This window comes from Salvelinus sp. IW2-2015, linkage group LG18 (assembly GCF_002910315.2).
Source record: "Salvelinus sp. IW2-2015 linkage group LG18, ASM291031v2, whole genome shotgun sequence".
NCBI classification, from domain to species: Eukaryota; Metazoa; Chordata; class Actinopteri; order Salmoniformes; family Salmonidae; genus Salvelinus; species Salvelinus sp. IW2-2015.
The window spans coordinates 10,767,506-10,791,348 of NC_036858.1; the positions used below are offsets into that span (position 1 = coordinate 10,767,506).

Here is a 23,843-nt window from a genome sequence, read left to right on the forward strand (position 1 = left end):
CTGATCCCTCTATACAATAGCTAAACTGTTCTGTGACCATTGAAAAAGTAATGGTAATTAATTTGCCCTGTCAGGGATACTGATATGACAATGGTGTAGTACTCATTGACACCTGTTTCACAATTAACGCTTTATCTAGTATGATATTTGGATTTAGTGTGCTATTGAAAGGTAATTTTTTTGCATATTGAGTCCACTTGGGTTAAGTAGAAACCACAAATAAGTGCAGGAGTAGGGGAATTGTAAGCTTTTCTATGGAAAGAGAAACATTTGCCATAACCAGGTAAATGAATGAAATCCTAGTGGAGTACATTGAATAAAAATAAAATCTAACCAGATAATGGTAACATAAAACATTTCCCCAAATTATCATGGGATTTGCTATAATTTGAACTAAAGCAATGAATGCACTGTCTTACTTATCCCAAAAATTGCAACGGCGCGCCGTTCAACTTCTCGCGAGATAATACTTTCTTCTGCACTTTGTCAGCAGTGGTTCTCCACCATTTCGCTGCGTCTAAAAGTCTCCTCCCCGCAACCACTAGATTCGGCGAGCCGAACCCGCTCTCTTTCAGTCCGTATTATAACTTCTTCCCACGGACCTACTCCTACCTCGTTGGGTACCGAGAGACAGTTTGGAATACTATCATCACGGATTGAGTACGATTTTATCCGGATGACGACTCCATCAACAAGAATTTTGTAAAAGAAAACTGGTCGGAAATTTCAGGTAGGTGGGAATTTAAGATGGCGGCCATGAGAAGGGGGGGTATGGAGGAAGTAGTAGGGGGCACCAGGGGGGCTTGTTCGCGGCGGGACACAGCATTCAGTTAATTCTGACAAATATATTTAGAAAATTGAGGGTTGCGAAAGTTTTCCTTGTCTGCATACTCCACTACAACACAGATTAAAACACAGGTGTCAATGACGGCGCAATTATAAAGTTGCAAATTATTTGGCTTGTTTACCTTCCCTGTAACGTTAGACTTTACCTGCAGCCAGAACATGTACTTCTTAGCATCATGGCCAAACTGTGGCATGGAATTAGCCTAATGCCAGCCAATTTAGCTGCGGCGCGAAAAGATTTAGCTAAAACTATCTGTACTAGCAAGGCTGCCACTAACGTTAGTTCTCCACAGAATAAGACGATACAAAATGAACAATGGCAATTTATATTCAGGCGAATATGTTTGAGTGTAATCACGTTGGCCATATTGGAATCAGTATAAAATGGATTTACACTAAGTCTACTTGGGATATCACTTCTCAACAGGAAAAGTTTAAAAAAAATAAAACAACTGGAGGACATCTTTTAATTCATAACTAAGTGTGCCTGTGTGGGATCACTCGAACCCCCCTTTATCCCCCTCGTAATCACTGCTACATTTTAGCGAGAAACATTGCAGCAACAATTTATTTTGTCAGTATTTTAATGAGGTAAATCATTTATATTGACTGACTATATAGCTAAATGTATGATTTCAATGTTTAGTAGTTGTGGTTATTTGACCCCGTGCAATGACGTCACAGGTAATTGTTGGGAAGCGGGTTTTAATTCGACTTTTTAAACCCCTTTTTCGCTCCAAGCGAATCAGAAATGCATTTATAAAGACCCAGACCATTACATAACTTCGGGTGGGATGGGGCGCGTGCGCGCCAAGTTGAAAGTATTGGGGCCAACAACGCTCATCTAGATATAAAGGCAAGCTGTATAGGTAGCTAGTCAACTAGCAAACATGCTAGCCATGTAGTTAGCCAACTAACAACAATAGTACCTAACTAGCTAAATCAACAGTTATTGAAACGATACAATCTGAAGAGCGCACGAAAACATTGAGCGCATGAGTGTCACGTTGCTACAGGAACACCTACATGTTCCCGCTGCACATGCCATGTCCAGATTATTTTAAACTACAATAAATTGCATTTGCAACAGTGTAATACTGTTGATTTGAATGGCTGGAGGCCCGTGCGTCAATTTGTGCGTGTAGCAATATGTTTGATAATGCCACATATCAGGGAAAAGGTCAGGGGTTACAATTGTATAAACCTAACAAAGTTGTTTTTGTTTTTTTATTAAGTCATTCTAGAGATTGTATTAAATATTTGATTCCAAGTAAAACATATATTGCATTTGCTAGCAAGTAGTCGCTAAATCGAAACACATATGCAAAAGTCTGTTGGAAAATGTTGTGTTGTGAACTATGCCTCAAACACCTCACCTCCCCATATAATACAATGTTTGATTCATGAATAGTGTACAGTGTAACAATGTTGCCACCCTCATTCATTGGCCAGTATTGTGCAGTTTTGGAACTCTTCAGATAAAGGGGATGCCTAGCCAGTTGCACAACTGAATGCATTCAACTGAAATGTGTCTTCTGCATTTAAACCAATCCCTATGAATCAGAGAACTCTTCAGAGAAACACACATGGACCAGAGTATAACAATAATTTGTGGTTCTATGATTCTATGGAATTGAAAATTGTATTATAGTCCAGAGAACAGCGGCATTGATCATTTTACTTACCACTTGTCTTTTTATTCAGAATATGTGGACGGGACCTTAATCAGCATCCTGGAAGTGGAAAGCACTGAAGCGCTGTGTCCCACACCGCAGACAGGTGATAAGTTCTTCCTTAACCAGAGACATTGACTAGTTTGACAAATTGTTCTTTGCTGGATACTTATTGAAATATTTGTCTATAAATGCATGTACTGTACTTCTATCCGTCAACTGAACTACATCCTCTCACTGCTTCCAGGTGCAGTGTGTAGCCGGAGCAGCACAGAGGGAGGAAGCTCTGGGGAGGAGGCGGTGCAGCAGCGCACCCCTCCGGCTGTGAATGTGCTGGGTGACAACCCCCAGGCTGCGCAAAATGTGGCCGCTGCGCCTCTCCCACCACTGGATAACACGACCACGTCACACCCTGAAAGACACGGACGCGTCAGTGAAAATAACACACCCACAGAGACTCACCCCAACGACAACACTAAGGACAGCCTTGAAAGAGGGGCAATGTCAGATAGTGGTGGTGGAGGAAGATTGGGCCCGTTGCACCCCAAGGACCCTAGTCTCTCTACAAAGTCCCATTCAGACAGACTCTCTGACACACAGACAGACGGAACAGCGCAATATTCGCATTATGTGTCACAAACTGATAACAGCAGCCACACAGACAGACAAACGAGCGGTACAGAGTGGAGTGCTGCTGGACCAGGCCAGGACCAGGCTCTGCATCAGAGAGTTGCAGGTGGACTGGTGGGCGTCAGTGGGACAGAAAGGGGCCAGCCTCTCCCAGAGAAATTGGAATATAAACAAGAGACTGGAATGGAGGAACTTAGCAGGGAACACCCAGCTAGAAACCTTTCCTCTGAATCCTTCTCAACAGCCTCCCCTCTTCCCCTCAGCCCAAATACAGATAAAGTCCCAGACCACACAGAAGACGGAGGGATGGAGCAGCCTCAAACAACTCTGCCTACTCAGGCGAATCAGGCCAGCCACAGACCTCTATCTGAGGTTAAAGAGCAAGCAGYCATTCTTCAAAATTCTGAGCAGCCCATCACTGACAACTGTGAGAGGAAACAAACCGACATCTCCACAGAACCTAAAATCACCATGCAGAACTCGAATGACGACAAAGGAGAGATGCCGGGAGCTAATGCTGTGGAGCAGGGACCACAAGAACCTGAAAGACCTACAGAACCATCTGAGAGTGGACATGTCACACTTGGGAGTTCACACACACAAACGCCACTCCCAGCCCCACCAACTGACGTATCTGGGACCCCACAGCCAGGAGCTAAATACTCTGGACTTGTACCCTACACGCCTCCTGGCAGTGGAAATTCCACCCCAAGCTACTCAACTGACCGACAGAGTGAGAGCGATAACGAAAAAAGTCCACCTCAACAGAAGGAACAGATTGAGAKTAACGGGGCAGAGGAGGAGACTGAAATGGCCGAGCCCTCGCCCAACCTTACAATCCAGTCACAAAGCTCTTTTCTACACGAGACGTCAACAACAGCAACAACCCCTCATGTCCACCACCTCCCCAGTTTAGAACTGGACTCAATGCAGACAGAACAATCTGTTGAAGTTCAGATGTCTAATCCTGAGCACGTAACCAGGATGGAGACTCCACTGGTGTCTGAGCATGTCCTCTCAACTGACACTCAAGGAGCTGTGATGCTTGGAGGAGAGACCAGCCTGGAGTTGTGTGAGGAGGTGCAGGTTAATCAGTGTATCCTCCTGGAAGAACACAATGTTATTGAATTAAACTCTGAACTTTCTTCTGGAGAAACAAAGTCGTTTATTGAAGGGACCCATTCGGATATTGAAATGTCCCAACTGGCTGCTGGAGAATTTGAGATTTATAGCTTTGCAGAGGAGGAGATTGCAACAGAAGTTGTTGGAGAGAGACTGTCTCTCTCCCCAAGCTATGAAGTAAACTTATTCACCCCACTCATTGAACACTCTGAGAATTGTACAGCCAGTGAGGGACAAGACATACACCTGCCATCTCCCCCTCAAACGGGTAGTGACAATGATCAAGCCATTCTCCAGCAAGGCCCCCTTTCATCAGATCACGGTCTCTCAGAAATGGAAGTCTGTTCAAATTACTATATTCCTAGTCTCTCTACACAAGATGTAGAGATGACTGATGAAAGACATCATTTTGAACCCGAAAACACAACTACTGAAGCGGACACTGCTGTGGTGGAAGATTCAAGTGAGGTTGATTTAGTCATAACTGTCCCAGGATCAGATAAAACAGTTGGACAGGCGAACACTTGTACACAAGCTACAGCACCTTGTATGGAGACCAGCACAGCTGTCTCAGACCATAGAGGGGTGAGCGTTTCCCCAACCACCCATCTGAGTGACACCCAAAAGCTGCCAGGGGAAACTGAAGTAGGGTCAACGACCAGTAAGTCTTCTCTTGTCTCCCCAATGGACGAATTAACAGAGGTTGTTGTACAGTCAACCAGTCAACACAGTATTGAGGTCCTCTCCTCGCCAATTACCATACACTTGTCAGAGAGTAAAGGGCAGAATTGTCCTCTAAAAGAGGTACCAGGAGTTACCTTACGAAGTACTACAGAACCAGAGTCCTGTGTTTCTTCTCATGAAGGGCCTGAAGATCCACAGCCCTGTCCAACTCTGACAGAAACCCCAGTGCAGACCCAGCAGGATGTTGATCGTGCTGTTAATGTGACATCAACAACCGAGGTCAAACCGGAGGCTTCCCGGTCCGCGCTCTCCTCTGGCGTCATCGACCCAAAGCTCCTCCTATTAAAGCGCGGGGACACCCCTCTCCTCAAACATCCACCCTCCTTATTGTTGGGGTTGTGCGTGCAGCAAAGCAACAGCTTGACACATCCTAGCGCTAGAAGCCCCAGCTGTGGCTCAGACGAGGCGCCTGTGGTAGAGTGCCCTCCCAAAGCTGTGGCAGCCGCAGTCTCTGTGCAGGAGCCTGTGGCTCTCTGCATTCATAGAGGCCAGACAGAGCCCTCCGTCAAGAGAGAACCCACAGCAGCACTTCCCTCTACAAACACCCCAACACAGCCCCGTCTGCTCCCTCCCTCTGGTCCCACGCCATGCAAATCTGACAGAGGGGCCTTAACTTCGATCAAAACTTCCATGGGGAAAGCAGTGACAGTTTCCCAAACCTTAAACCCTCCCACCATTGGCAACACACCTTCCAAGCGCCCCTCTGACCCCAAGTTGCCCTCAACATCAGGCAATGTGACGAGGAGTAGTCTCTCCATTTCCTCCTGTGATGGGAGCCAGTCTGGACCGCTCCCCGTTATCCGGCCACGGCTAGCTGGTGTGAAGGGCCCAGGGATCAGCAGCGCCAAGGAGGAGAGCAGTGATGGGGAGGCTGACCTGGCAGTGGAGGCCAAGCCTGGCCGCAGGAGCATGGTCACCCACAGCCCAGCAGAGAGCAAGGTATGCCCCAAAATGGCTTTCCTTAAGGCCTAGCTGTTTCCTTAAGATGTTCTGCCAAGTCAGCAATTATATTGCTATGTATCGACAGAGACAATTATTTTCACATAAAAATTATTGCTCTGCCAGCGGCACACAATAACATTTTTCTACTGTATGTATACTTGTTAATTATGCATATTTTCATTGTTTAATGAAGGTATAATGTGTTGATATGCAATTTTGTGACACATTTAATTTGGCTATATAATAAACTCCCTTTTCAGTTTGAAGAATTTTGAGCTTGGCTTGGTTGACRGTGTTTGCCCTATAATTAATATGCTATGGTTAGTTAAATGTAGGAAAATGTAGCTGGCTCAGCTGGTGCTGCGATTATATTTGAATGAGGCAATTCCATGAAATCTTGTTGAAAGTGCAAAGCTACAAGGCATAAGTTTATCATTCAGATTAGTTTTTGAGCATGGGACTTTTTTTCAGGTGATGAAAAATGAACACGCAGGCGTAATTCCATACTTTTATTTAAGATGTTAATTTTCAGCATGTTTTCAGCATGTTTTCAAATTATAGCATTTCATTCTCAGTTCTCAAAATTGTTTCTCCATTTGTTGCATGAAATGATCTTTCATATGCAGTGTTTTGCCCTAGTGATTTAAAGTTGGCCGCATGTTAAGCCATGTGTGTTTTCCAGCATGAGCAGAGACAGAGCAGGCCAGACAGAAAGGCCCTTTTCTCAAAGGTAAGCGGTGGGTATCAGACACTCTGATAGGATCACACTTGCAGAATGATCACTGAACCATCATTCAGCTGACATTTTTCACATGAGATGGCAGGTGGRGCACACACTGCACAGTTTGAATGGGTGTAGGCTACAGAATATTAATCTGTTTGTTTTGTATTCAATGCTGCATGTGATTTCAAAGAGAATTGTTGACAGCTTGATGTACAACATCGTGTTGAGACAGGTTTTTCTGTGATCTCTATGCATGTTTGGCCTCTGTTCCTGTAGGCACAGTCTTGTTATGGTCTTGCTCAAAAGTCCTTGTTACCTTCTCATCTCCAGGTACGCCAGTGGATAGCAGACAGGGTCACTCCAAGTTCGTCTCCCTTCTCGCCCTGTTCTTCACCCCCCTCTCCTAGCCCATCTTCCTCCAGTGACTGGACTCCCAGCACTACTCCCCTCGCTCTCCGAGGTCCCCGGGGTAGGTTCCTCTCCCCGCCCTCTATGGGCCTGGGAGGTTCCTCCCCATCGGACCCGGTCACTCCCTATCGACCCCGCATGGAGCGTCACGCGGACATGGCCGAACTGGCCAAACACGTGAGTCAGCGTTCTCCTGCTCATCCTACTGACCTTTGGTCCTAAATGTCAACTGTGAATGTTTATTTTATTTTAAACAACTGTCTAGACGAGATAAACTTTATTTCTTTGCTTCCGGATGTGACCTGTGTTGTGTTGTTGTAGGAAGCTGAGATAGAGGGCAGGACCCTAGCGTTGAAGAGAGAAGGCTTCTGGTCTATAAAGCGACTGACCCGTCTGACGGAGCCGATCCGGCCCAAGGTGCACTGGGACTACCTGTGTGAGGAGATGCAGTGGCTCTCTGCTGACTTTGCCCAGGAGAGAAGGTGGAAGAGAGGGGTCGCCAGGAAGGTCAGAGGCTCCCATAGATCATTTTCATTTCACATCGCTTGGCATCCATCCAAAGTGGAATTCATAATGCAGAGAGATTGGTATTACCTACTGATGGCTTAAAGCAGGGGTGTAAAAGAGAGAGGGTCCAATCCGGCCCGCGTGTGGTTTGAGTAAAAAATACTGGCTGTATTTCTGCCTGCTTCAACGGCAATAGTTCAGATACAAATGAAAACATGAAGTGACCCCGGGAATCGATAGAACACCGCTCAGAGATGCACAGAAACGGTATAACATTCAAAACGGGTGAATATCTCCTTTAACTGCCATCATGATTTCAGGTTAGGTTCAAAAAGTTCAAAGGAACTCAAAAGATATGTATGTTTCTGCAGGTGGTGCGGATGGTGATGCGACACCACGAGGAGCTAAGGCAGAAGGAGGAGAAGGCCAAGCGGGAKGAGCACGCCAAAATCAGACGAGTCGCCTCCAACGTAGCCAAGGAGGTCCGGGCCTTCTGGGGCAGTGTTGAGAAGGTGGTGCAGTACAAGCAGCAGTCCCGGTTGGAGGAGAAGAGGAAGAAGGCTCTGGACCTCCAGCTGGACTTCATCGTGGGCCAGACAGAGAAATACTCCGACCTCCTCAGTCAGGCCCTGGAAACGGCACCGGCTGGGAACAGTGAACCTGCACCCTCGCCACCCAAAAAATCCCTTCCACCTGCTGTGGATGAGGATGGTGAGGACTGTTTCTTTGCTAATTGTTTCTTGTGAATCCAGATTGCCCCAATGCAGAATCTCTAGTCCTTACCTACCTATAATTTACAACATAAGGAGGTTGTTGTAGCCACAGCTCTTAGATCAGCTGATGTGTTGTATGTAGTGCATCCTGGTGCAAAATGCCTGCTGTGTGTCACCAGTTGGTGCTACACATTGTTGGTGGATGCGTTGCTTTGAGACCTTGTGAAACGTGCTATTTAAATGCAATCAATTGCTAGTATTAGATCAAAGCTTATTCTGTAAGATTGTTGCTAAGGTGTACGCTAGTGCTCCTGTATTTTAGTCTCCATTAGCAACTGTCAGACTCAGTGATGTCAGTCCAGTGACCAGACTGGCTGTGGATGTCAGGGCTGTTGGGTTAGGCTGCTGACAAATTGCTGTTTGTGCAGAAAGCCATTGGGAGGTCAACAGTGACTTCAGTGCAAGGGCTGCTCAACTACTAGAGAAAGCGCTGTKTTGACAAGAGGCCAGTCTCATCTCCTGCCATTTATTTCTCGCCAGAAATTATGCAATTATGCTTCTCTAAAGTGCATTGACATTCCAATCATCAGACCTGACCTAGCATAATGGAAGCGAAACTTATCCTGGTACCGAATCCTGTACGGCTTCCAGATGCCTTAACAGACCCGTTTGAACTTTCCTCTGTCTCTCTTCCTCCCGTCTGCAGACCGAGACTTTGAGCCTCCGTGTGGCGAGGAGGAAGATGACGAGGAGACCATCGACGTGGAGGAGGCGCAGGACGGCAATGATGCCGAGACCCAGAGGAGGGAGATGGAGCTGCTGAGACAGGAGGGGACCATGTCCTTGGCAGAGTTGCTCAGCACCCTCAAACGGCCTCATTCACAGGTGGGTACCACTGGCAAAGCCCCTCACTCATACCGCACTACCATTTCCTTCCTTTGTATACGTTGGTGCACATTACAACTTCATTGATCATACTGTAAATGTTGTTATTCGGTGGAGACTGACTTTGTTCCTTCCCCAGGACTCGGAAGAGGAGTGCTCAGGCAATTCGTCAACAACAGTGGAGGAAGATGAAGAGTTCACAGCCAACGAAGAGGATGGTGAGGCACTAGTAATACCATTGTGGTTGTGCATTGTTCAATGGATAACTTGTCAATTTAGTGACTTGGCTGTGAGCATTGGTGTAATTATTTGTCCCTGTCTGTGGTGCTCAGCTGAAGACGAGGAGGACACCATCGCAGCCCAGGAGGTAGTGGAGGGGGAAGCTGATCACACAGGAGAGCTTGATGACTTGGCTAAAGAAGGTTACCACCCACACTACTAAAACGGCTGTATCTGCTGCACAGATGATGACTCCAATGTGCTGCGTAGTTGTTTTTAAGCTGTTGTCATTACAAGCCCCAAGTAACTGCTATATCCCTGTCTGTAACATCTGTTATTTAAGACTGCTCTAAACGTTATTTTCTTCCCGTTCCCCTGCCAGGTGACATGACCGTGGAGGAGCTGCTGGAGAAGTACAAAGGAGCGTATGCCTCTGATTTCGAGGAGCCCTCGGCGTCCGCCTCTCCTGCCAGCACAGAGGAGTCGGAAAATTCCGGAGACGAGGAAGAGGAGAGCGAGGAAGAAGAAAGTGATGTGGAGAGCAACACCACCTCCTCAGGTACTGCCCACACACACAAACAATGTTGCAACATCTTTTCTCTAACCTTGCGAAAGCTTTGGCACGCTTCACACTGTAGATGGACCTACAAACCAAAAATCAAAGTTTTCAAGTGCTTTTACTTTATGTCAAGCATGTGCGTTTTGTCCTGATTATACCACCCTCACTGCATTACCCCTCTTCTCAATGAACCACTCACCAGATGATGAGGACAGTGAAGAGGACGAGGTCAGTGACATTGAGGAAGAGGACAGTGAGGAAGATGAGTGCGGTGAGGGGATGGAGATCCTGCTGAAGGAGGGYGACCACAGCCCCCCTCTGCCAACCGGCCCACGGCCCAAGAAGGAGATCAGCCACATTGCTGCTACTGCAGAGAGCCTCCAGCCCAAAGGCTACACCCTGGCCACAACCAAGGTGGGTAACCCATGCCTTACGACACTGGCCAGATAATCAAACATGAAACGAGGATCCTTTGCTYTAAGCTTGTTGATGACTTAAGGGGAAGGTTGATACTTTTCCATTCATCCCATTCCAATAAGCCCGTCCTCCACTTTTAAAGCGACACCAGCCTCCGCTGGCTTGGGTGGCTATGATTCCACCATGATGCTGTGAAATGTAACTAGTTTGCATCTCTTTATTCATGTAATTTTTTTMTTCTTCGTCAATAGGTCAAAACTCCCATTCCCTTCCTGTTGGTGGGCCAGCTGCGTGAGTACCAGCACATCGGCCTGGACTGGCTGGTCACCATGTACGAGAAGAAGCTCAACGGCATCCTGGCTGACGAGATGGGCCTTGGGAAGACCATCCAGACCATCGCCCTGCTGGCTCACCTCGCCTGTGAAAAGAGTAAGACATTGAGTCATTCATTACAGTCCTTTCGTCCATTCATACACTAACGTTTTACCAGGACAATAGAAGATATGCGCACAGCCTGGATATCGGATACTTAATCAAGTTGGTTGTTCAGGTAACTGGGGGCCCCATCTGATCATCGTGCCAACCAGTGTGATGCTGAATTGGGAGATGGAGCTGAAGCGCTGGTGTCCCGGATTCAAAATCCTCACTTACTATGGCAGTCAGAAGGAGAGGAAACTCAAGAGACAGGTAAACCACTACCAACAATCACCAAATCCCCTTGTAAATGGATACAAATCTTCAATTCACCAAATTGTTACTAACTCAGCGAGGACCGCTCTCCATCGCACTCTGTTCTGGGCAGTCCTCCAGCTTGTACCGTCTATGGCCGGACGATATGGCCTAAAAATCATATTGTTTTTTTACAATTTTTTTGTCATGTTTATTTTCTAAATAAGCATTGTTGTGCAATTAAAGGTAAAATACACGCATTTCAAACAGACAGCAATGATCTGATTAATTAAGGGCTAGTGAAGTTATACCTAGGCTCAATATAAGCCTTCCACAACCATAAGACCCCACTAATAAACTATTTTGATAAAATAATGAAAATATATATTTTTTTACAATAATCACTTTTCTGGCTTTCAAGTCTATGAAAAATGCCCTTTTTGTTTCACATTTAACTAGAACTATGCATAATGCACTAACTTCTTGTAGCAGGCATCTGGCTACAGAAAATGAACACTGGTCTCATCAACAACCTCAAGGCCTCGTGCTAGTGATTAGCCAGCTAATCTTTATATTTCAAGTTTAGCCAACTTGGATCTATTTGCTAGCTAGCAAAGTTGAACTGTTATGAACACACCCTTCTGTCTGTCTCCAACTGTTTGAAAATCATGTTAGGCTGTCCACTTTGTTCAGGTGTTGAAATCAAGTGGCCTACCTTATTTTTCAGAATGACAACGAGTTGCCAATTCCTTATAATTGTGTTTTATGCTTATTGCACATTTATAAAACACAGACTAGACAGCAGCATTTTAGCCACAGACTGTTATATTAATGGTACATGGTATTTGTATTGCTTTTAAATCTTTTTAATTATATATATTTTTATCTTATTAACACTTTGTTCTAGCTAGCTATTTGTGTAGGTAGCTATCAAGTAAACACAATGATATAGTAAAAGAGGCAAGCTATCCCGGGCAAGCTCCACGGCACTACGGTATCATTACGTTTAAGGGGGATTCTGACTTAGAGGCGTTCAGTCATAATCCCACTGATGGTAGCTTCGCAAATAAAAGTTGTCCAGTAGTCATTGCAACAGACTGACCATTGATTGTTGTTTTAGTAGTGTCTGCTCTGCGCGCTATTTGAGGAGTTGAGACATAAAAAGGGCATAGTTTGAAAAGTAAATTTCTCTATTACAGTAAATAATGTCTCAATGTGTTTGTGTCCATATTACCAATTTTTGTACCAAACCTCAAATACAAATAGCGTGTTGAAACCGCTTGCCAGAGAGGAAGATGTGATCGCTCAACTTTGTTGGCGTGAGAGGCAGGGGTAGGGGCGTGTGTGTGTGTGTAAACCGAAAAGGGGAAGTGAGAGGTTTCACTCTTGCTCAAATGTCAAAATAAGGCCAATGCGTTTCTATGGGCTTATTTTGGACCTAAGCTTGTCGACTGTCCTCTAGCCTTTGGGACAATGACTCCCATTGTTAGTGTGAAGAAGTGCATCMCGTCATTACATGCAGATCTCTGGTGTAAATGTGGAAGGTGTACACGCAGCACGGAGGAGCGAAGGAGAGATCAAAAATACAACATGAGAACAAGTGGACATAAACGCTCAAAAAACYAAAAAATACACAAAACCTTGATTCTTGAGATACAGSCATTTGGAATATCACGCAAAAACACACATTCGAATTAATRAAATTAATTTGATATATCACCCAGCCCTAGTTCCACCCATGCCGGTTTTCTTAGTGTCTGCCTTAAACTCCCGCCTCCCCTGTGTTTCTTTGGCGCCCTCTTTTCCTTTTCGTGTTCCAAATTAATCTTCCCTGGTGCTGCCTCATCTCTTTTCTGGTGCTTCCTGTCTCATTCCAACTGAACAAAAAGTCAGCCTTGCATTCTGAAGTGGATAAAAGCCCTGGCCCTCTGAAGTGTCACTGTTTCAATAAGCTAATGAAAAAAGTCCTTTCTCTACTCAGGGTTGGACCAAGCCCAACGCTTTCCACGTGTGCATCACCTCCTACAAGTTGGTGCTGCAGGACCACCAGGCCTTCCGACGCAAGTCCTGGCGCTACCTCATCCTGGACGAGGCCCAGAACATCAAGAACTTCAAGTCCCAGCGCTGGCAGAGCCTGCTCAACTTCAACAGGTCCGCACTAAGGGAAGGGAGAGGAGGGAGGAGATGTTTATAGACGGCCAGTATGTGTTGCCAGTGAACATCCTAATCCTCATTTATGAATAGTAATAATACAAGATTTTTTATAGCGCTTTTCTAAAATCCTTCAAACGACGTGCTCCCATTTCTCGGCATTCTTCCTTTACAATATCAGTCCAAATTACGACAACTAAAGCTGAAAGTTCTTCGTCCACTTAGAATATAATAAACTTAAATCRTAACCTAGTGTCATTTTAACGTTTTCTCTGGACCCAGTCAGAGGCGCCTGCTGCTGACAGGCACCCCACTGCAGAACAGCCTGATGGAGCTGTGGTCCCTGATGCACTTCCTCATGCCCCACGTCTTCCAGTCCCACCGAGAGTTCAAGGAGTGGTTCTCCAACCCCCTCACCGGTATGATCGAGGGTAGCCAGGAATACAACGAGGGCCTGGTCAAGAGGTTACATAAGGTAAGAACTCAGGCTGCGATAGATGGAGGAATGCGCAGTTGGGCAAGGGGGTGTGGATTGGTCAGAGTATGTAGGGGTGTCCAAATGAACTGTTAAATACCATGAACTGTTTTACATGTTTGTGCACGTTGAGATGTTGTAAACGACATTCTGTTCCCTAACCCGACATATCACCACTTTCTGTTTTTCCTTCTAGGTGCTCAGACCGTTTCTGTTGAGGAGAATCAAGGTGGATGTGGAGAAGCAGATGCCTAAGAAATATGAGCATGTGGTGCGCTGCCGTTTGTCCAAGAGGCAGCGCTTCCTCTACGATGACTTCATGGCACAGGCCTCGTAAGTATATATAGACAAGGGTGTTTACTGGAAGCAAATGATGCATTGCAGCAGGGCTCATTGGTTTGAAATTCTGCCAGTAATATGCTTTTTACCTGTATATTCCTCATTGCCAGAATGTTATTACATCACTATGATGTTGTCAGCTTCTACTGTAGGTTTGCTTAGATCATCTACTAGTTAATATTGTAAAGGAAACCCCTTTTCACCTTTTTTATTTCTCTCAGGACCCGGGAAACGCTGGCTAGTGGTCACTTCATGTCTGTGATCAACATCTTGATGCAGCTCCGTAAAGTGTGTAACCACCCCAACCTGTTTGACCCTCGGCCCATTCACTCCCCCTTCATCACCAAGCCTATCGTCTTCCACACTGCCTCCCTGGTACAGCGAGCCCTGGACGTCTCCCCATTCAAGGTTACTGCTCCCACTGCCCCCTGGGGATGGGGTGTGTCACTAGAGCTGTGCAGTCTAATTTAAATGCATTTGTACTTATCTAAACGTCCATAACCTTACCCCTCCTCCGTCCCCAGCGCTGCGACCTGTCCATGTTTGACTTGGTGGGTCTGGAGGCCAACGTGTCCAGGTACCAGGCCGACGTGTTTCTGCCTTCCAGGAAGGTCACCCGTCAGCTGATCCAGGAGGTCATGGAGTCTCCCGACACCCCTCCCCGTCCCAAACCCGTCCGCATGAAGGTCAACAGGATGTTCCAGCCCTTACCTAAGGCTGATGGTCGCACGGTGCTGGTGGTGAACAAACCCCGACCCACCTGTCCTGTCACCCCTGCTGCTCAGGCCTCAAGGACCCCTCTCATCCAGGATGTGACCCCAACCCCTACACCGCCAGTCCAACAAAGTTAGTACTAAATAGCTTGGATTTACAAGTACAGTGCATTCGGAAAGTATTCAGACCCCTTGACTTTTTCCYAATGTTACGTTACAGCCTTTTTCCTAAAATGGATTAAATCTTTTTTTTTCTCCAGCAATCTACACACAGTACCCCAAAACGAAAAAACAAAAACAGTTTTGAAATGTTTGCTCATTTCTAAAGAATTAAACACTGAAATATCACCGTTACATACATTACCAGTCAAAAGTTTGGACACACCTACTCATTCAAGGGTTTTTCTTTATTTTCACTATTTTCTACATTGTAGAATAATAGTGAAGACATCACAACTATCAAATAACACATATGGAATCATGTAGTAACCAAAAAGTGTTAAACAAATCAAAATATATTTGATATTCTTCAAAGTATTCTTCACCCTTTGCCTCTTGGCATTTTCTCTTAATGAGGTAGTCACCTGGAATGCCATTCAATTTACAGGTGTGCCTTAAGTTAATTTGTGGGATTTCTTTCCTTAATGCATTTGAGCCAATCAGTTGTTGTGACAAGGTAGGGTTGTTATACAGAAGATAGCCCTGTTTGGTAAAAGACCAAGTCCATATTATGGCAAGAACAGCTCAAATAAGTAAAGTCCATCATTACTTCAAGACATGAAGGTCAGTCAATCCYGAACATTTCAAGAACATTGCACTTGAAGAAACTTTCAATCACAAAAACCATCAAGCGCTATGATGAAACTGGCTCTCATGAGGACCGCCACAGGAAAGGAAGACCCAGAGTTACCTCTGCTGCAGAGGACAAGTTCATTAGAGTTACCAGCCTCAGAAAATGCAGCACAAATAAATGCTTCACTTAGTTCAAGTAACAGACGCATCTCAACATCAACTGTTCAGAGGAGACTGTGAATCAGGCCTTCATGGTCGAATTGCTGCAAAGAAACCACTACTAAAGGACACCAATAAGAAGAGACTTGCTTGTGCCAAGAAACAAGAGCAATGGACATTAGACCGGTGGAAATCTGTCCTTTGGTCTGATGAGTCCAAATTTGAGATTTTTGATTCCATCCGCCGTGTATTTAAGAGACGCAAGTGAACGGATGTTCTCCGCKTGTTTCGTTCCCACCGTGAAGCATGGAGGAGGTGCTGTGATAGTGTGGCGGTGCTTTGCTGGTGACACTGTCTSTGATTTATTTAGAATTCAAGACACACTTAACCAGCATGTCTACCACAGCATTCTGCAGCGATACGCCATCCCATCTGGTTTGTGCTTAGTTGGACTATCATTTGTTTTTCAGCAGAACAATGACCCAAAACACACCTCCAGGCTGTGTAAGGGCTATTTGACCAAGAAGGAGAGTGATGGAGTGCTGCATCAGAAGACCTGGCCTCCACAATCACCTGACCTCAACCAAATTGAGAACGTTTGGGATGAGTTGGACCGCAGAGTGAAGGAAAAGCAGCCAACAAGTGCTCAGCATATGTGAGAACTCCTTCAACACTGTTGGAAAAGCATTCCAGTTTAATCTGATTGAGAGAATGCCAAGAGTGTGCAAAGCTGTCATCAAGGCAAAGGGTGGCTACTTTGAAGAATCTCAAATATAAAATAAATGTTGATTTGTTCAACACTTTTTTTCTTTCTTTTTTTTTTGGTTACTACATGATTCCATATGTGTTGTTTCATAGTTTGTCTTCACTATTATTCTACAACGTAGAAAATAGTAAAAATAAAAGAAACCCTTGAATGAGTAGATGTGTCCAGTCTTTTGACTGGTAGTGTTAGTATTCAGACCTTTTACTCAGTACTCTGTTAAAGCAACTTTGGTAGCGATTACAGCTTCGAGGTCTTGGGTATGACGCTACAAGCTTGGCACACCTGTATTTGGGGAGTTTCACCCATTTCTTCTCTGAAAAACATCCCCATAGCATGATGCTGCCACCACCATGCTTCACCATAGGGATGGTGCCAGGTTTCCTCCAGACGTGATGTTTGGCATTCAGGCCAAAGAGTTCAATCTTGGTTTCATCAGACCAGACAACCTTGTTTCTCATGGTCTGAGAGTCCTTTAGGTGCCTTTTGGCAAACTCCAAGCGGGCTGTCATGTGCCTTTTACTGAGGAGTGGCTTCCGTCTGGCCACTCTACCATAAAGGCCTGATTGGTGGATTGCTGCAGAGATGGTTGTCCTTCAGGAAGGTTCTCCCATCTCTACAGAGGAACTCTGGAGCACTGTCAGAGTGACCATCGGGTTCGTGGTCACCTCCCTGACCAAGGCCCTTCTTCCCCCAATTGCTCAGTTTGGCCAGGTGGCCAGCTCTAGGAAGAGTCTTMGTGGTTCCTAACTTCTTCAATTTAAGAATGATGGAGGCCACRYRGTTCCTGGGGACCTTCAATGCTGCAGAAATGTTTTGGTACCCTTCCCCAGATCTGTMCCTCGACACAATCCTGTCTCAGAGCTCTACGGACAATTCCTTCGACCTCATAGCTTGGTTTTTGCTCTGACATGCACTGTCAACTGTGGGACCATATATAGACAGGTGTGTGTGTGCCTTTCCAAATCATGTCCAATCAATTTAATTTACCACAGGTGGACTCCAATCAAGTTATAGAAACATCTTAAGAATGATCAATGGAAACTTTAGCTCAGTTTCGGGCCTTATAGCAAAGGGTCTGTATACTTATGTAAATAAGGTATTTTTGTTTTTATTTTTAATACATTTCTAAAAACGTGTTTTTGCTCTGTCATTATGGGGTATTGTGTGTAGATTGAGGATTTTATTATTTATTTAATCCATTTTAGAATAAGTCTGTAACGTAAGAAACCGGAAAAAGTCAAGGGGACTGAACTTTATGAATGCACTGTAAATACTGCTTGAGTAGTTGCTAATTTTACATGGAAAAAATCAAACATATGATCCAAGTGTTTTTGTAATGGTCTGATCTTAGATGCACTATGCAAAAATCGCTCTGCCATTTCCTGGTTCAAATAGTTTGTCTAATTTCAGTTTGRGATAAAATCAAGCAAGCGTAGTGTAGAGAATCATTGTACGATCTACACCGCTGTGAAATATATTTTCCATATCCAAACATATTGTATTTTCAGCTGTTTGAAGCTGGTGTATGAAACCGAAAGTAAATGACGCAAAAGCGAAACTTAACAGGAAGCATAGAAATGGCGCACATAGAAACAGATCTCTAAAAAAAGAGAGATTCTTAGTGACAGATCTATAACTTACATTTCTATGTGCAGTCCACTGATACAGTCCCAGAATGTTTTGCATGTCAGCAGTTAAGGTTTCAAGATATAGGACTTTCAAGAAGCATAGTGTCACCTGCCACTTGATGATGTTTCTTGCATCACATGATGCTTCTTAAAGTCCAATATCTTAACTTTACTGCCGACGTGCAAAACATTCTGGGACTGTATCAACAGTGGACTAATAAAAAAAATATACCAAAATATAGTTTGAGTTTTCCGTTAACCTTGAATTCCGTTAAACATTTCTTGTGGGAACTTCTACTCAGCCAGACAAACTATTCTACTCTACACAAACAGACATAATGTAATACTGTCTTCCCTTGTTTCCATGAACCCTCAGCAGTGTGTTCAGTTGCACCCACAGCCCCTCCTCGCCCGCCCTTGCACACCAGTGGCCCCTCTGTCATGAGGTCCGGCTCCCCAATGCCAGTCCTGGCCGTACGCCCGCCCACCACCTCCTGCAACCCCGCCACCCATCTCACCCATCCTCCCAGCAACGTTTTGACCCAACGGGTTTTGCTCAGCCCAGACATGCAGGCCCGGCTTCCCTGTGAGTACCTGCCATTCTCTCAAACACTCTCTCTGTCGGGCAACGAATGTGCATGAACAGTTCATAAGAACAAACTGAAAATGTATTAGAATGTAAATTCATGACTTTTTTTTTTTGGTTTATCTCTACTGGTGAAATGAAACTCATCTACATTTTAATATCTAACATTTTTCTCTATCTCAGCTGGGGAGGTAGTGAGTATCGCCCAACTGGCCTCATTGGCCGGGCGTCCTGTGTCATCGTGCCAGGGCAGTAAGCCTGTCACCTTCCAGCTGCAGGGCAACAAGCTCACCCTGTCTGGAACCCAGCTCCACCAGGTTCCCATGGCACCTCCACGCCCAGTACAAGGTCAGGTCAGATCCCAGCACTAACTAGACTACATGGAGATTCAGTGAGTGTAAAAAAACATTATGAACACCTGCTCTTTCCATGACAGACTGACGAGGTGAAAGCTAGGATCCCTTATTGATGTCACTTGTTAAATCCACTTAAATTACTGGAGATGAAGGGGAGGAGACAGTTTAAAGAATGACATTTTCAGCTTTGAGACAATTGAGACATGGATTGTGTGTGTGTGCCATTCAGAGGGTGAATGGTCAAGACAAAAGATTTAAGTGCCTTTGAACAGGGTATGGTAGAAGATGCCAGGCGCACCGGTTTGTCAAGAACTTCAACGCTGCTGGGTTTTTCATGCTCAACAGTTTCCCGTGTGTATCAAGAATGGTCCACCACCCAAAGGACATCCAGCCAACTTGACACAACTGTGGGAAGCGTTGGAGTCAACATATGCCAGCATCCCTGTGGAACGCTTTCGACACCTTGTAGAGTCCATGCCCTGATGAATTGAGGCTGTTCTGAGGGCAAAAGGGGTGCAGCTTAACAGTAGGAAGGTGTTCTTAATGTTTTGTACACTCAGTGTATATTACCAGATTGGCTTATGTCATAAAACTCTAGAACGTGCTGATATAGACAGCCATCTTGGTGTTCTATTTAAGTCAGGGGTACAGTATCTATCCTATCCTGCACTTTCASGAGTGTCTAAATGGCGTGGTTCTTACTGTGGGCTCCGCAGGTAACGTCATGCATCTGGTGACCAGCGGAGGGCAGCACCACCTCATCAGCCAGCCAGCCCAAGTAGCAGTTTTCAGTTCAGCCAATACCCACGCTGTCCCCACCTCTCCTGTACCCTCGGGAATCCAGCTGCCTTGCAATTCTTCTCAAGGTACAGCGGCATCCCCTTTTTAAGACTATGGTCACTGATCTGTTCTTCGTTAGCGGTCTTTTGCCCTGGTTCAGTGATGGTTGTGTTCTTACCTGCCTTTCCTTTCCAGTGCCCTCCTCCGTGGTGACCAGCTCTGGGATTGTGAAGATTGTGGTACGCCAGTCAAGCAAGGAAGGAGGGGGTGTACCCACCCTGGCAGTGCCCCCTTCTCCTCGCGTAGCCCCCCAGGCGTCAACCTCCATGCACCATCATGCCAATACTGCCGTGAGAACTCCTGCCCCCCAGCAAACCGCCCATCGCCACCCCGGACCCACCACTGCTCAATACACCCTGGCCCCCCCTAGAACCCCTACTTCAGTCACAATTAGAACCTGTACCCCAGCCCCCCCTCGAATCCCTGCCCCAGCCCCTCCTCGAACCCCTGCCCCCCCCCGTAATCCTACCTCAGCCCCCAGTCAGTCCCAGCCCCCTCGCCCAGTGCTGAAGGTAGTAACGGGACCAGCAGAAACCAGCACAGAACAGAAAGGTGAAGAGATGAATGCAAATAATTTTTTATGATTCTGTATTTACAATCCCTGTATTGAACAAGTAATTCTCCTCTCTAGCGCGTGTGAATTCTACATTGACACGTGAGGAGAGCAGCGACACCAAATCAGCCGTTCCTAAATCAGGGTCCCATGTTGGTGGATTTGTCCCCCCTCGACCTCGGGCACAACCTCGCCCACCTCCTCGCTCCCCCTTCTACATGGTACTAGCTACATCTGCTTTCATTTACAAATCTCTCTTCTTTTGTTTGTGACTTGTTTCAATCACCATGTGTGAAATTATGAGGTTGCGTATATCCCACAGTAGTACTTAGTTTTAGTTCTGTCAGGTATCAGCCCACAGCAACATTCTTAAATTGACTCCTGTCATGTTCCTTTAACTGTTGTTGTCCTATCAACTGACAAACTGTCCCTTTCCCCCTGTCAGGCATGGCTGGCAGACAGCCGCAAGACGCAGCGAGACAGCCGCCTGACCCAGATCATCCGGATCAACGACCTGCACTGCAGCGCCAAGCCTGTATTTGGCCATGAGGTGCTGGACTTCCTCACCTTCCTCCCGGGCTCCTGCCCTGCTCCGGCCCCCAGGGCCCTGGGTCAGTGGGGTCGCTCGGGCCACGCCGCCTGCCTGTTCGCCCAGTCCCACAGCACTACGGACTACTGGGACCAGAGCCGCGCCCTGAGGGAGGGCATCTACACCACCGAGGACAGGCTGCAGCTGCTCAAAGATGTGATCGAACGGTAACACGCTGACTGCTGCTGTCCACTGTCTGGAACCACGAGACTGTCCACATTTTTTGTTTTATCCCTGCACTAACACACCTGATTCAACGAATTAGTTGAATCAGTTGTCAGTTTTCAAGCACTTTCTGTTTATCTTTCTTGTGATGCCCCAGGGATTGATAAAGGGTAAATATGACCATTTCTAATCGGACCCTATTTCCTAACCTTCAGGTTTACGTTTGTGATCCCGCCGGTGGAGGCACCGGCCATCACCATGCACAGCTGCCACCCCCCTCCGTCTCTGAGCCACCAGCAGGCCGTGTTCACCTCGCTGCTCTCCTCCCAGGTGGCCCCGCTCGCACGCAGTCTGCACCGCATCCAGTGCAACATGAGGACCCACTTCCCTGACCTGAGGCTCATCCAGTACGACTGCGGTGAGTCCCCACTCAGACAACACAACCGCGTGTTCCTTAGGACTTAGGAAACTTGTCTTGTTTTACCTCGGCATTGGCTGAGGAATTTGAACTCTGACACCTAAATCAGTTTGGCTATGTGTTTGCACAGGCCATGACATGAAAATCCACTTAAGTGGAAGTGCTGTTACTTCAGCGATGGTACGGGACACAGTCTGTCTCTAGGGGCACTGGGTCAAGTTCTGTGTCACTGAGTTCAGTTCTCCAGAGCAGCGTGTCCTTCAGTTGAAGACGGAGGTATTTTTAAAATGAGGAGGAAAGGTATGAGCCTTTGAATGATAACACTTTGGTGTGTGTGTGTGTGTGTGTAGGTAAGCTGCAGACGCTCCACACCCTGCTGCGTCGGCTGAAGGAGGGCCAACATCGCGTTCTCATCTTCACCCAGATGACCCGCATGCTGGACGTGCTGGAGCAGTTCCTCAACTACCACGGACACATCTACCTCCGCCTGGACGGCAGCACCCGCGTCGAGCAGAGACAAGTGAGGGGCGCCGTGACTAGACCTGAGCTTTATGGGATACTGTTGTTGTGTTGGACTTCAGCAACTCAGTTGGGGGTCAATTCCATTTCAATGTCAATTATTTTGGACATTTGCGATTTGATTGGCTGAGTTGAATGGAATTGAGCCGGAGGTCAATATTGTTCTGAAACTGATAAAGGATGCTGACTGTTGTCCTCCTCTCCCTCAGTCCCTGATGGATCGCTTCAACGCYGACCGCCGCATCTTCTGCTTCATCCTGTCCACGCGCAGCGGCGGCGTGGGGGTGAACCTGACAGGCGCCGACACGGTGGTGTTCTACGACAGTGACTGGAACCCCACCATGGACGCCCAGGCCCAGGACCGCTGCCACCGCATCGGACAGACCCGCGACGTCCACATCTACAGGTACACCGTGAAACCCTCCCCTGCCTCTTAGACTGTTGAACCAAGCTGACACTTAACTCCCTCAAATCGTCTCAGCACTACGGTCGTTTTTTAGTTTCCTTTAGATTTGACACAGGCAGGATCTGAAAGTCTCCGGAAGTAGCATGAACAGTGTGCATACTTTTACTCTGAAGATATGAATGTGGTAGGCATAGAACCTGTGATTACTACTCTGCCACTATGTTAGCTAGTCTGCTGAGCATCTGGTGTGACTATTCTCCACCCCACCCCAGGCTGATCAGTGAGCGCACGGTGGAGGAGAACATCCTGAAGAAGGCCAACCAGAAGAGGATGCTGGGAGACATGGCGATCGAAGGAGGCAACTTCACCACCGCTTTCTTCAAACAGGTACGTCTCCACCGATATAACACTCTGTGACGTCGTCCATTCACTCTGAATCGAGGGCAATTCAAAACGAACTACGCTCCCCTCTCTCCTCTCAGCAAACCATCAGGGACCTGTTTGACGTGAATGAGGGGGAGAAGAAGGAGGTGACCCCAGAGCCGTCTGTGCCCCAACCAGAAGAGGAAGAGACGGGCAACAAACAGAACACCACCATCCTGGAGCAGGTCAGTCGCACCCAAAACACTGGTAATAACAGTATGTTGTTGAGTTTTACTGGTGTGTTCAGAGCAGGTGTCTCTCAGACCATAGACACCTGTTTATACCACACCATACAACAGCAGGAGTCTAGAAGACACCCAGAAACCAGCAGCTGAGTGTTTGGACCAGCACTGACTCCATACAAACAAGCTTTATTTTATGAAATTAACATGGTTATTAGGGGTCAAATGATTGTTTTAGGTATTTTACAAGTCAGCAAGACACATCAATCTCTACTCCGGGTGGCACTGTTCCCAAAAACGAATTGTCTCTCTACCACAGGCCCTTTGTCGTGCCGAGGACGAGGAGGACATAGTGGCTGCCTCCCAAGCCAAAGCAGAGCAGGTAGCTGAACTGGCAGAGTTCAACGAGGCCATCCCATTGGACGAGGCTGGCGAAGGGAGGGACCCGGAAGAGGAGGAGCTCTCCAAGGCAGAGCAGGAGATAGCGGCTCTTGTGGAGCAGGTGATTGTTGTTCAATATCCCTGTTTTTTGGCTATTCCATCTGTGTTGTTTGACTATTTTGAGCTTTTTTGCAAAACCTGACAACCTATATTTTTTCCCCCTCATATCTCAGCTCACTCCTATAGAGCGCTATGCTATGAATTTCCTGGAGGCTTCACTGGAGGATGTGTGCAAGGAGGAGTTAAAGCAAGCAGAGGTAAGATTGATATTTCTCAGTGCATTT

At 46.4% G+C, this 23,843-nt stretch overlaps 1 protein-coding gene and 1 non-coding gene across 4 annotated transcripts in view; both read left to right on the plus strand.

Annotated features, from left to right (window-relative positions):
• The first annotated feature begins 489 nt into the window (after window positions 1-489).
• The window catches only part of srcap (Snf2-related CREBBP activator protein), a 29,811-nt gene continuing 6,457 nt past the window's right edge, over window positions 490-23,843 (plus strand). Inside the window, exons 1-32 of one of the 3 annotated variants that reach the window (XM_070448316.1) lie at window positions 490-730; window positions 2,551-2,625; window positions 2,767-5,954; window positions 6,640-6,687; window positions 7,012-7,266; window positions 7,411-7,596; window positions 7,968-8,307; window positions 9,016-9,194; window positions 9,334-9,412; window positions 9,527-9,616; window positions 9,796-9,972; window positions 10,175-10,386; window positions 10,641-10,818; window positions 10,940-11,076; window positions 13,040-13,209; window positions 13,492-13,684; window positions 13,881-14,017; window positions 14,245-14,431; window positions 14,548-14,869; window positions 18,458-18,667; window positions 18,851-19,015; window positions 19,740-19,889; window positions 19,999-20,415; window positions 20,495-20,637; window positions 20,862-21,172; window positions 21,386-21,588; window positions 21,939-22,108; window positions 22,317-22,513; window positions 22,786-22,900; window positions 22,996-23,121; window positions 23,438-23,620; window positions 23,733-23,816. In XM_070448316.1, coding sequence (XP_070304417.1) covers window positions 3,021-5,954; window positions 6,640-6,687; window positions 7,012-7,266; window positions 7,411-7,596; window positions 7,968-8,307; window positions 9,016-9,194; window positions 9,334-9,412; window positions 9,527-9,616; window positions 9,796-9,972; window positions 10,175-10,386; window positions 10,641-10,818; window positions 10,940-11,076; window positions 13,040-13,209; window positions 13,492-13,684; window positions 13,881-14,017; window positions 14,245-14,431; window positions 14,548-14,869; window positions 18,458-18,667; window positions 18,851-19,015; window positions 19,740-19,889; window positions 19,999-20,415; window positions 20,495-20,637; window positions 20,862-21,172; window positions 21,386-21,588; window positions 21,939-22,108; window positions 22,317-22,513; window positions 22,786-22,900; window positions 22,996-23,121; window positions 23,438-23,620; window positions 23,733-23,816 — 8,298 coding nt within the window. In that variant the 5' untranslated portion in view covers window positions 490-730; window positions 2,551-2,625; window positions 2,767-3,020. The remainder of the gene's footprint in view (window positions 731-2,550; window positions 2,626-2,766; window positions 5,955-6,639; window positions 6,688-7,011; window positions 7,267-7,410; window positions 7,597-7,967; window positions 8,308-9,015; window positions 9,195-9,333; window positions 9,413-9,526; window positions 9,617-9,795; window positions 9,973-10,174; window positions 10,387-10,640; window positions 10,819-10,939; window positions 11,077-13,039; window positions 13,210-13,491; window positions 13,685-13,880; window positions 14,018-14,244; window positions 14,432-14,547; window positions 14,870-18,457; window positions 18,668-18,850; window positions 19,016-19,739; window positions 19,890-19,998; window positions 20,416-20,494; window positions 20,638-20,861; window positions 21,173-21,385; window positions 21,589-21,938; window positions 22,109-22,316; window positions 22,514-22,785; window positions 22,901-22,995; window positions 23,122-23,437; window positions 23,621-23,732; window positions 23,817-23,843) is intronic. The other 2 variants (XM_070448317.1, XM_070448318.1) reach the window with 2 other exon arrangements.
• On the plus strand, window positions 23,171-23,250 carry LOC111978835 (small nucleolar RNA SNORA11). Its single transcript, XR_002879238.1, has one exon. It is a non-coding gene; the product is annotated as a small nucleolar RNA SNORA11 (small nucleolar RNA).